Raw genomic sequence first — 13,383 nt, 5'->3', positions numbered from 1 at the left:
ACACAAAGTAGCACATAATTGTGAAGTGGACCCCTGCAGGACCAGAGTCCCGGGTGCACCGGGTATTACATTTGTATCCAGACTTGATATATTCAGGAAAAAAAAGTTAAAGATGTTTTTTTTTTGCCCACAATTGAGTCCCCCGGCCCAACAGAGCGATCGCCCATTGTATACCTTCTGGAAGTTTTCTGTAAAAGTTTCCTCTCTGCAGATTCCCTGACATTTCCCTGACCTGATCTGTGAGGGGGAAGAGATTGCATGTGACAGGCCGGCATTCTCCGCTCTCTCTCCCTCCTGGTGGTGCAGTGGGGATGAATGCGGTCCATTACTCCGTGCTTTTATTCCTGTTCTGCCAGGCCAGCAAACACGCTCAGACAGTTTCCAGAGTAACACCGAAGTTTGTGCCGACTCTCCGGTCTGAGTCTGCTGCCCCCGGGGGCCCCGTCTGCTTCTCCTGTTGTAGCAGCAGACATATGAACACCTTCATCATGGGCCCCCTGATACTCCCCGTGTTCCTGTTTGTTCATAGTAAGCAACTTGTGCGGCTTCCTCGCACCCACCGTCCCATGGGCTGTCAGGGACACCATTCACGTTCTACTCATTCTCAGATCTTGCTACTTTTTGGAAATTATACACACATAGATTTTGTTCGTTTTTTGTACCCTAAGCCCACTCCCTTACCTATACCCTGTGATTGAAGGGGACACACCCCTTCACACAGTTACAGAGGCTGTCAATCACAGGCTGCGTGCTGGAGGTCCCTCCCCTATCATCGTACTTAGTGAAAATGTTCTTGGCCTGAAAAGAGGAAAATTAATGAACCTGAGAGCTGCGTGGAGGGGACACACCCCTTCACACAGTTACAGAGCTAAGGCTGTCAATCACAGGCTGTGTGCTGGAGCTCCATCCCCTGTCATGGTACTTAGTGAAAATGTTCTTGGCCTGAAAAGAGAAAAATTAATGAACCTGAGAGCTGCGTGGAGGGGACACACCCCTTCACACAGTTACAGAGCTAAGGCTGTCAATCACAGGCTGTGTGCTAGAGGTCCCTCCCCTGTCATCGTACTTCGGTTCATTCATTTTCCTCTTTTTCAGGCCAAGAACATTTTCACTGAGAGCTGAGTGGAGAGGGACACACCCCTTCACACAGTTACTGAGCTAAAGCTGTCAATCACAGGCTGCGTGCTGGAGGTCCATCTCCTATCATTGTACTTAGTGAAAATGTTCTTAGCTCTCAGGTTCATTAATTTTCCTTTTTTCAGGCCGAGTGGAGAGGACACACCCCTTCACACAGTTACTGAGCGAAGGCTGTCAATCACAGGCTGTGTGCTGGAGCTCCATCCCCTGTCATGGTACTTAGTGAAAATGTTCTTGGCCTGAAAAGAGAAAAATTAATGAACCTGAGAGCTGAGTGGAGAGGACACACTCCTTCACACAGTTACTGAGCTAAGGCTGTCAATCACAGGCTGTGTGCTGGAGGTCCCTCCCCTGTCATCGTACTTCGGTTCATTCATTTTCCTCTTTTCAGGCCAAGAACATTTTCACTGAGAGCTGATTGGAGGGGACACACCCCTTCACACAATTACAGAGCTAAGGCTGTCAATCACAGGCTGCGTGCTGGAGGTCCATCTCCTGTCATCGTACTTAGTGAAAATGTTCTTGGCCTGAAAAGAGAAAAATGAATGAACCTGAGAGCTGATTGGAGGGGACACGCCCCTTCACACAGTTACAGAGCTAAGGCTGTCAATCACAGGCTGCGTGCTGGAGGTCCATCTCCTGTCATGGTACTTCGGGAAAATGTTCTTGGCCTGAAAAGAGAAAAATGAATGAAGCTGAAAGCTGATTGGAGGGGACACACCCCTTCACACAGTTACAGAGCTAAGGCTGTCAATCACAGGCTGCGTGCTGGAGGTCCCTTCCGTGTCATGGTACTTAGGGAAAATGTTCTTGGCCTGAAAAGAGAAAAATTATTGAACCTGAGAGTTGAGTGGAGAGGACACACCCCTTCACACAGTTACAGAGCGAAGGCTGTCAATCACAGGCTGTGTGCTGGAGGTCCTTCTCCTGTCATCATTTTTCTCTTGGTGTCAGGAAAACATGTCAGAAGTGACTCCAGAGGAAGGAGGCAGCAGACAGAAATGACACTTGGTGCTCTGACACCCCTGCTCGATGGTGTATACTTGTTTTAAATCCAAACTGTCTGCCCTCCAGCTGTTGCCAAACTACAAGTCCCATGAGGCATTGCAAGACTGACAGTTACAAGCATGGCTCCCAAAGGCTGAGGCATGATGGGACTTGTAGTTTGGCAACAGCTGGAGGGCGGACAGTTTGACACCCCTGCTATAGAGGGATATTCCTTGTTGGTTTTTCATGTCAGAGGCTTACAACCACTTTTATAAATGGGAGAACACGGTTTTATCCCTCCAGTTCTTACCAGGGGGAGTGGCAGGGGACACGGCATTTCTGGCAGGATCAAAAATTGTTTTCCGTACTTAGTGAAAATGTTCTTGGCCTGAAAAGAGAAAAATGAACGAACCATATTTAAGGACTGGTACGCTTCAGTACATCACATGTCCATTGTCTACCTGGTTTTGGGGATTTTTCCCCTTCTTTTGGGTCTTTTAAAGGGAAACTCCAGCCAAAACGTTTTTTCCGGTTGGTGTGGGGAAGGTTTACCAGCTGTGGTTTTAATATCTGGGCCTCCACTGGATATTTTTTCTGATTTTACAATAATGGTGACCATAAGTGTTTAAAAAAAAAAAAAAAAAAATTCTAAATGAATGCTGATTTTCCATCATTTCCTGTCCCTGTTCGGCTGGACGGGAAGTGAGGAGGAAATTTCTAACACAAAAAAATGGGTCTAACCCTGCCCCACTCTATCCAAAAACTAAAACACGTTTGTTTTTTTGTAGCAGTTACTTTCAGTCCTAAACTTTTGCTTTTGTTATTTAGGAAAAGCAGCCGTGGCCGAGCCAGTGGAAGCAAAAGCAGGAAGTGACATCACTGCTCCACCCAACAAGGAACTTCCTGCCAGTCCAGAGAAGAAAGTTAAGGTGAGACATACATGACACATACATACATACAATGGAAATTTCCTGCATGTGTGCTGAAGGGCTCTGTCGGGATTCTATGGCCGGGAAGACCCCATTAGCACATTTGCACAGGTTGGAGGGGGGCGTCCCACGGAGCAAACGGAGGACTGAAGTTCCTCTATAGTCAGTGGCGGGAGCTACAGGCTAAGTGACGTACCGGTAAGTCCCTTGGGGGAGGGTGGGGGGGCGTCCCGTCCCGTCCCACGGAGCAAACGGAGGACTGAAGTTCCTTTTATAATCCGTGGCGGGAGCTACGGGCTAAGTGACGTACCGGTAAGTCCCTTGGGGGGGGGGTGGGGGGCGTCCCACAGAGCAAACTGAGGACTGAAGTTCCTCTATAGTCAGTGGCGGGAGCTACAGGCTAAGTGACGTACCGGTACGTCCCTTAGTGGAGGGGGGCGTCCCACAGAGCAAATGGAGGACTGGAGTTCCTCTGTAATCAGTGGCGGGAGCTACGGGGTAAGTGACGTACCGGTAAGTCCCCTTGGGGGGGGGGGGGGCGTCCCGTCCCGTCCCGTCCCGTCCCACCCCACCCCACAGAGCAAACGGAGGGACTGACGTTCCTCTATAGTCAGTGGCGTGAGCTATGGCGTGCCGCACATGCATGCTGTGACCGCTGTGTCCACAGGAAACGGCGGATTGCGGTTGCTGGTTGGGGGAGTAATGAAAGCGAAGCGATCACAATATCAACAAAGCTGGTAGAATGAATTCCATTCATAACAGCTGTGTTTCCTACAGTGATTGTCCCACAGCTATCACATGATACATGGGCCAATCCTAGCACCCTGTACCCTGTGAATGCTGTGGGCCGATCACAGATCACAATAGTAAAATCACAGCTGTTATTAATGTAACCTGTTCATGGCAGTTCAAAATATTGCTTTTACAGCCAACTTCAGTATATCAGTAATTAAAATGTAAACAAAAAAAACCTAATCAACCCCCCCACCACCACCACCCCACAGAGTAGTACAGTGTTACTGTGGTGACACTCAATTACTCTGATTAAAATATAGTTAAAAAAAAAAAAGTTCAATTTTAAAAAAAAAATTGATTTGAAATTTTTTTTTTTCCATACTGTCACCATAGTGTCGCTGATCACCTGATCACCACCACAGCAGTCATATGACGCTTTACTGCACTGGTGAAATTTTAATTATTTTCTTTCCCAAAAATTGGTGACAAAAAAATTACAACTTTAAAAAAACTTGCCATTCCTCTTACTAAATATCTCACACTGTCTGCTTTCTAAAAAGGGGGGATTTGTACTGTCCTGACATTTGGGGGGGATTTGTACCGTCCTGACATTTGGGGGAGATTTGTACTGTCCTGACATTTGGGGGAGATTTGTACTGTCCTGACATTTGGGGGAGATTTGTACTGTCCTGACATTTGGGGGAGATTTGTACTGTCCTGACATTTGGGGGGGATTTGTACTGTCCTGACGGTTTTTTGGGGGGGGGGTTTGTACTGTTCTGGCATTTGGGGGGTATCTGTACCTTTCTGACACTTGGGGGATATCTGTACCGTCCTGACACTTGGGGGATATCTGTACCGTCCTGACACTTGGGGGATTTCTGTACCGTCCTGACATTTGGGGGATTTCTGTACCGTCCTGACATTTGGGGGATTTCTGTACCGTCCTGACATTTGGGGGATATCTGTACCGTCCTGACATTTGGGGGATATCTGTACCGTCCTGACATTTGGGGGGATATCTGTACCGTCCTGACATTTGGGGGATATCTGTACCGTCCTGACATTTGGGGGGATATCTGTACCGTCCTGACATTTGGGGGGATATCTGTACCGTCCTGACATTTGGGGGATATCTGTACTGTCCTGACATTTGGGGGATATCTGTACCGTCCTGACATTTGGGGGATATCTGTACCGTCCTGACATTTGGGGGATATCTGTCCTGTCCTGACATTTGGGGGATATCTGTACCGTCCTGACATTTGGGGGGGATTTGTACTGTCCTGGCATTTGAGGGCCTCAAGATTTGAGATTGGCAGTCAGTACATCAGGACTGATCAATTTTTTATATATATATCCCATAGTTTGTAGACTATAACTTTCACACAAACAAATTTATAAACCCTTATTGAAATTTTTTTCACCAAAGACTTGAACCAGATTACATTTTGGCCTAAAAATTTTATTTTTTTTTTAAACTGGATGTTTTATAACAAAGTAAAAAATATTTTGCTTTTTGTTTTTGTTTTTTAATTTAAAAAAGAAAAACCCAGTGGTGATAAAAAAATACCACCAACAGAAAGCTCTTTGTTTGAAAAACTGATATAAATATCATTTTGAATTTGTGTTTGCAACAGGCTACTGCAGCAACACCAAAAGGCAAGCCCTCTGTGGCCCCCAGCCCCAAGAAGCCGCTCACTGCAACTCCTACCCAGGCCAAAAAGCCTGCCGCAGCTTCTGGCACCACTCCGAAACGCCCTCTGGGGAGCACCGCTAAACCCGCAACACCGAAAGAGACAAAAGAGGCAAAGCCCAAGGTAAGTGTTAAACCCCAGATACCCCGAGTTTTCCAGTTGTTCGTCGCATCACTTGTGGGTGTTCCCGAGGGTGGTCTGCGTGTAAATGCAATCTACCCAGGAATGCCGCACTCCTCCAGACTGCCACCCGCCCATTGATATTTGCAGAACTCCTCCCAAGAGCTGGAGATGTAGGGTCCCGCTATAGGACCTCCAAGTAACATACGAAACACAGATGTATCCTGCCGCTGGTTTACCTTTTGAAGACTTTGTATTTGTCCATCCAGTCTTTAAACTTACACAGCTCTGCCAAAGAGCAAAGCCATGTCTGACGTGGCAGAAGACTTGATTTCAGTCTGCTGCACTCCAGTAACACTTGTAGGTCTTGTCCCTCCCCCGGGCTGTTATTGGACAGTGATCTCACTCTGGTCTGCATGTCCCTTGTTGGCACATGAGCAATGTAGCACGCCTGATTGGCCCATTTTGCTTCAATCTCCCCCCACCCCATGCCGGGACTCTGCTGTACAGGAACTGCAAGCGACTTTAATACCAAGTCAGAGTCAGACACTTACACTGCTTGTAATAACCGCTTGCCCACCCTCTTGTAGTAGAAGTACTGCTGCAGGGCTGTGTAAAACCATATACATACATACATACATACATACATACATACATACATACACACATACACATACACATACACATACATACATTCATTCATACATATACACATACATACAAACATACACATACATACATATATACATACATATACACATACATACATCTACACATACATTCATTCATTCATTCATACATACATACATATACACATACATAAAAACATACACATACATTCATATACACACAGTGGGGCAAGTATTTAGTCCCCACCAATGGTACAAGTTCTCCCACTTACAAAGATGAGAGAGGCCTGTAATTGGCATCATAGGGAGACCTCAACTATGAGAGACAAAATGAGAAAACAAATCCAGACAATCCCATTGGCTGATCTGGAAAGAATTTATTTGCAAATTATGGTGGAAAATAAGTATTTGGTGAATATGAAAAGTTCATGTCAATACTTTGTTATATATCCTTTGTTGGCAATGACAGAGGTCAGACGTTTCCTGGAAGTCTTCACAAGGTTGGCACACACTGTTGCTGGTATGTTGGCCCATCCTCCATGCAGATCTCCTCCTCCATGCAGATCTCCTCTAGAGCAGTGATGTTTTGGGGCTGTCGCTGGGCAACATGGACTTTCAACTCCCTCCAAAGGTTTTCTATGGGGTTGAGATCTGGAGACTGGCTAGGCCACTCCAGGACCTTGAAATGCTTCTTACGAAGCCACTCCTTCGTTGCCCGGGCGGTATGTTTGGGATCATTGTCATGTTGGAAGACCCAGCCACGTTTCACCTTCAATGCCCTTGCTGATTGAAGGAGGTTTGCACTCAAAATCTCATGATACATGGCCCCATTCATTCTGTCCTGTACATGGATCAGTCGTCCTGGTCCCTTTGCGGAGAAACAGCCCCAAAGCATGATGTTGCCACCCCCATGCTTCACAGTAGGTATGGTGTTCTTTGGATGCAACTCAGCATTCTCTCTCCTCCAAATACGACGAGTTGTGTTTCTACCAAACAGTTCTATTTTGGTTTCATCTGACCATATGACATTCTCCCAATCCTCTTCTGGATCATCCAAATGCTCTCTAGCAAACTTCAGACGGGCCCCGGACATGTACTGGCTTAAGCAGGGGGACACGTCTGGCACTGCAGGATCTGAGTCCCTGGCGGCGTAGTGTGTTACTGATGGTAGCCTTTGTTATGTTGGTCCCAGCTCTCTGCAGGTCATTCACTAGGTCCCCCCGTGTGGTCCTGGGATTTTTGCTCACCGTTCTTGTGATCATTTTGACCTCACTGGGTGAGATCTTGCGTGGAGCCCCAGATCGAGGGAGATTATCAGTGGTCTTGTATGTCTTCCATTTTCTAATTATTGCTCCCACAGTTGATTTGTTCACACCAAGCTGCTTGCCTATTGCAGATTCAGTCTTCCCAGCCTGGTGCAGGTCTACAATTTTGTTTCTTGTGTCCTTCGACAGCTCTTTGGTCTTCACCATAGTGGAGTTTGGAGTGTGACTGTTTGAGGTTGTGGACAGGTGTCTTTTATACTGATAACAAGTTCAAACAGGTGCCATTGATACAGGTAATGAGTGCAGGACAGAGGAGCCTCTTAAAGAAGAAGGTCCAGGTCTGTGAGAGCCAGAAATCTTGCTTGTTTGTAGGTGACCAAATACTTATTTTCCACCATAATTTGCAAATAAATTCTTTCCAGATCAGCCAATGGGATTGTCTGGATTTGTTTTCTCATTTTGTCTCTCATAGTTGAGGTCTCCCTATGATGCCAATTACAGGCCTCTCTCATCTTTGTAAGTGGGAGAACTTGCACAATTGGTGGCGGAATAAATACTTTTTTGCCCCACTGTATAATGGGATTTTTTTTTTCTTTTTTAGTGTTTACAAATGGCGGTATATATAATGGGAATTTTTTTTTTTAGCGTTTACAAATGGCAGTATATATAATGAGATTTTTTTTTTTTTTTTAAGTAGTAACGGCAACGATCAGCGACTTATAGTGGGACTACGGAAGGCATTCTGACAATGGGGGAACTGACTTGGTGTCACTGACATCCCCAGTGACACCAATAGTGATTGGTGCTAATAAAAAGCACTGACACTGTACTAATGGCACTGGGCAGGAAGAGGTTAACGTCTTGGGCAAAGGGTTAATGTGTGCTGTGTGACTGCTTTCCACTGTAAGCACACGCACACTGCTTTGTGTGGCTCTGCAGAGCCACACAAAGCAGTGTGCAGGAGCTGACAGGGGAGAGATCTGTGTTTGTTTATATACGGCGGTATGTATACTGGAATTTTTTATTTATTTTATACTAGCAATGGCGGCGATCAGTGACTTATAGCGGGACGGGCATTTTGACATTAACTGCCGCTAACTGCCACTGACATCCCCAGTGACACCAGTAGTGATCTGTGCTAATAAAAAGCACTGACACCGTCCTAACGGCATTGGGGAGGAAGGGGTTAACATGAGGGGCGATCAAGGGGTTAATGTGTCCTGTGTGAGTGCTTTCCACTGTAAGCACACTATGCTATGCAGAGCCATACAAAGCAGTGTGCAGGAGCTGACAGGGGAGAGATCTGTGTTTGTTTATACAGAGGTCACTCGCTCGTCAGAGAAACTTGGCAATCATCGGCCGGGACCTGCTGATTGACAGCCGAGGCTGAGAATGGCGGCCCTGGTAGGGCACGCAAAATCACACGCGTGTGTATATATACGTGATTTTGCGCACCCTTACCTCCATGTAGCGGTATTTCTGCTATAGGGCGGCGCGGAAGCGGTTAATTAAATAACAGGCACCTACACCTCTCGACAGGGTGTATGTCACTTCCATGTTTTTTTTTTTTTTTTGTCCCGGTCTCCCCCGCAATGTTTCCGCCAAATCCCAGAACGCAGCTGTGCTGGCAGCTCCGTGTGCTGCGTTTTTGAATGGGGCCATCTGGTGCAATTAATTAAAATCGCAGTCCTGTTCCTCACAACATAAGCTCCAATTAATTGCTCTTCATGCTGGTGATGTCAGCGCCGCGTTGCCAATCAATGCGGGATCGATAAGTATTTGGCGCAGCGCATCGGGAGCGTCTCCTCCCACAAGAGGCTGTAAATCTATTCCTAGACTTTTGTTTTCCAGGAGCACAGCAGATTGCGGGTGAGCAGAGAGGCCGGAGTAGATGGGGAAAGATCAGGGTGCGGGTCACGGGGCTTCAACATTGTTGAAATGTAATGGTGGACAGTTGCATTCAATGGAAGACTTAAAGGAGACGTTCACCTTTAAAATGAATGCACATCTTTGAACAGATAAAAAAAAAACGCATTTAAAAAAAAAAGTGCAAAAATGTAAAGCGCTGTCTGAATGGCTCCTGTGCTCAGTAAGCAGCAAGGCAGCCGCTTGGCATGGAACCCAGAAAGCCTAGTGGAGATCGCTGAAGAATGGTGCCTATTACAGTGATTTCCACGTCACACGGGGATCTGACACACATACATATTTAGGTCCAAGCAGGACAAATGTAATTTTTTATTATATATATATATATATATATATATATATATATATATATACTGTATATATATATATATACACACACACACATATATATATATATATATATATATATATATATATATATATATATATATATATATATATACACACATATACACACACATATATATATATATACACACACATATATATATATACACACACACATATATATATATATATATATACATATATATATATATATATATACACGCACACACGCGCACACACACACACACACACACACACACACATATATATATATATATATATATATATATATATATATATTATATATATATAATTTTTTATAATAAATATGTATATGGAAAAAAAGTCATACCTAACCTTCGGCTTTAAGGCCGATTCCAAAGCATGTCGCCACCACCCGAAAAAAAGAAAAAAAAAAAGCTCCGCGCCTGACACTGGCTCCTGCTGTTTGACTGCTCCAATGGCTTGACAGTTCTTAAATATGTAAGAGGTGGGGCTATTATGTATGTGCCTCTGCCCCTGTGTGACATCATTGATCCAGCATGCCCCGGTTGATTTTACACTGGTGATGTCTCCGGGTGGCCACGCCCCTTACATATTTTAAGAACTGTCAAGCCATTGGAGCAGTCAGACAGTGGGAGCCAGTGTCGGGCTCAAAGCCCTTTTTTCTTTTTTCTTTTTTTTTTTTCTTTTTTTTCTTTTTTTAAAGAGGGGGGCGGCCGCGGGCATCGTGATTGACGTTGGATCTACTTCGGGGACATTCTCTTCCTTCCTTCTTCTTCTTTTTTTTTTTTTTTTTTTCTTTTCAATAAAGGACTTGTCAAAGAATGTCTCTCTACCCCATGCTCATTCTTATGGAGAGGGGGGGGGGGGGGGCAGGATCTGGGGGCTTCCAGATTCCAATAAGAATAATTCCAGCAGACTCCCACGACCACAGCCCAGAGTTGTGGGGAAAAGGCCCTGGTCAAGGTGCTTTTGGGGGGGTGGACCCCCCCGCCCCCAAAGCACCCCCCCCCCCCCATGTTGGGGGCATGTAGCCCTTTTCTGACCTGCTGGGCTGCATGTTCGGGTAAGGGTTTGGTATGGAGTTTGAGGGGGACCCCATGACATTTTTTTTTATTTTGGCATGGGGGTTCCCCTCAAAATCCAAACAAGATCCGAAGGGCTTGGTATGGATGGAAGGGGGGGGGGGGACCCCACGCCATTTATATATATATATATATTTTTTTTTCTTTTACATTCAGCTGTCAGTGGGGAACCCCGCTGACAGCTGATGACTAAAAATTCACCCCCCCCCCCCATGTTGAAGGCATGTGGCCTGGTATGGTTCAGGAGGGGAGGGGGCACTCACTCGTTCCCTCCTCCCCCCCCCCCCCCCCTTTCCTTACCTGCTGGGCTGCACACAATCCGTTGACATCCGTTTTTTCATCTGTTCCGTTTTCTTTGCGGAAGAAAAATAGGGTTTTCTTCCGTCCAAAAAAAAAAAACGGATGTGGATATTAGCGGATGTAATGTTCATCCGTTTACTTGCACAGGTTCATAGACATACATGGGGGTCCCGTTTTTTCATCTGTAAACGGACAGATGAAAGACGGACCTACGAAACGCCCGGGTGAAAGAGGCCGAATGCTGTAGCAGAACTGCCAGGCCAACAGTAACCAGCATTTGTAGGCTCACAGAGGCAGCCGACATATCTTCTTCTGCACAGGTTTCCTCTAATGCTTTCATTGTGTGACAGAATCTGGATCTGAAGAGTCCTGTGAAGACTCCGGAGAGGAAGACCCCAACCCCTGTGACCGGCACCCCTCGTCCCTCTGTGAGAGCCAGTCCTGCCGCTCCCAAACTCGGCACCTCGTCTGCAGCTGGAGGGCCCGCTCCAAAACCCAACGTCACCCCCAAACGCCCATCAGGTAGGTTCCTTTCTGTTCTTGTTCTCTGGTCCAAATAAGAGGGGTTTCCACCATCCATGACCTGTGTTCCCAGGTCTGTACACCCGCTGTGCCCATTATGATTGGTTCCCATCATCTCTGTGCCGAGTTCCCAGCTCTTTACACCCGCTGTGCCCATTATGAGGGGTTCCCACCATCTCTGCCGAGTTCCCTGGTCTGTACACCCGCTGTGCCCATTATGATTGGTTCCCATCATCTCTGTGCCGAGTTCCCAGCTCTTTACACCCGCTGTGCCCATTATGAGGGGTTCCCACCATCTCTGCCGAGTTCCCTGGTCTGTACACCCGCTGTGCCCATTATGATTGGTTCCCATCATCTCTGTGCCGAGTTCCCAGCTCTTTACACCCGCTGTGCCCATTATGAGGGGTTCCCACCATCTCTGCCAAGTTCCCGGGTCTGTACACCCGCTGTGCCCATTATGAGGGGTTCCCACCATCCCTGTGCTGAGTTCCTGGGTCTTTTTTTAAGATGTATATTTTATATTACAGAGATTGCTCTGCGTACTGTACAGTTGTACAGCCGGGTGATCTATTATAGAAGTACAATGAACACACTAGTTAGAGGCATCTGCAGGAAAAACAATGTAACCCGAGATGCAAAGTGCGAAGTTCCGCTCTGCCTGTATCATATCTCTGCTTTTCTCTCCTTCCACGATTCTTCACTTTCAGCTGTTAGAAATGACATCAAGCCAACAGATGCAAAGAAACCCAACCTGACAAAATCCCCGACCGGTAAGCTCCCGACCTGCACCGCTCTTATTTATAGAAGCACCGCGCAATGATCGGCCTGTCACAGGATGTCTGACATCTGAATGGTTTGAGGAGTCTGTTCCAGGGACCCCTGGGGGGGCCTTATAGAGACTGTAGGGGCCACATACACCCCACTATAGCTAGATTCAGCCTGTAATCTCATCCCATGCACCCATCACCTCGTACCATCAGAGAACGATGGAGAAGACTTCATTTTAACCACTTCCCGCCCGGCCCATGTATATAAACGGCCAGACGGTGGCAGTGCAGGGGCGGGTAGCCGTTTATAAACATCCTCCCCGCCCCCTGCTTGTGCGCGCTCCCTGGGAGCGCGCAGCACCACGATCCGGTGGCCGCTGTGTCCTCCGGACAGTGGAACACCGATCGTCGGATGGGACCTCTGTGCGAGGTCCCGATCATGTGATCACTGATTGGCCAATCAGTGATCACATGCAGAGTAGTAAGCAAGATGTCACTTCTAGAATAGAATAGCAGTAAAAGTGAGCGCTCTTATCATGTAAGCAGCTGGGCATCCAAGGAAACCAAATGTAAGCCTTGTCAAAAATACAAAAAATTAAATATGCACAGCGCTAATAAATATGTACCAATCTAGTATAGTAGAAGAAAATAATTCAAGATAATAAATATAAAAAAAATAGATAGATAGAGATATAGATAGATAGATAGATAGATAGATAGATAGAGAGATAGAGAGATAGAGAGATAGAGAGATAGAGAGATAGAGAGATAGAGAGATAGAGAGATAGAGAGATAGAGAGATAGAGAGATAGAGATATAGATAGATAGATAGATAGAGAGATAGAGAGATAGAGAGAGAGAGAGAGAGAGAGAGAGAGAGAGAGATAGAGAGAGAGAGAGAGAGATACTAATAGAGAGAGAGAGATAGATACTAATAGAGAGAGAGAGATAGAT

At 46.2% G+C, this 13,383-nt stretch overlaps 1 protein-coding gene across 1 annotated transcript in view; it reads left to right on the top strand.

Annotated features, from left to right (window-relative positions):
- Positions 1 to 2,952: 2,952 nt before the first annotated feature.
- The window catches only part of LOC149429423 (microtubule-associated protein 4-like), a gene marked incomplete at its 5' end in the record, with an annotated part of 48,444 nt that continues 38,013 nt past the window's right edge, over positions 2,953 to 13,383 (top strand). The window contains 4 exons of the mRNA XM_089666429.1: positions 2,953 to 3,053; positions 5,429 to 5,608; positions 11,491 to 11,662; positions 12,370 to 12,432. Coding sequence (XP_089522555.1) covers positions 2,953 to 3,053; positions 5,429 to 5,608; positions 11,491 to 11,662; positions 12,370 to 12,432 — 516 coding nt within the window. The remainder of the gene's footprint in view (positions 3,054 to 5,428; positions 5,609 to 11,490; positions 11,663 to 12,369; positions 12,433 to 13,383) is intronic.

Source organism: Staurois parvus, unplaced genomic scaffold (genome assembly GCF_062004578.1).
Source record: "Staurois parvus isolate SC_StPar_1 unplaced genomic scaffold, SC_StPar_1.0 ptg002702l, whole genome shotgun sequence".
In the NCBI taxonomy this organism is placed as follows: Eukaryota; Metazoa; Chordata; class Amphibia; order Anura; family Ranidae; genus Staurois; species Staurois parvus.
Note: the sequence above shows the minus strand (reverse complement) of the source record. Positions and strands in the feature narration are given on the sequence as shown.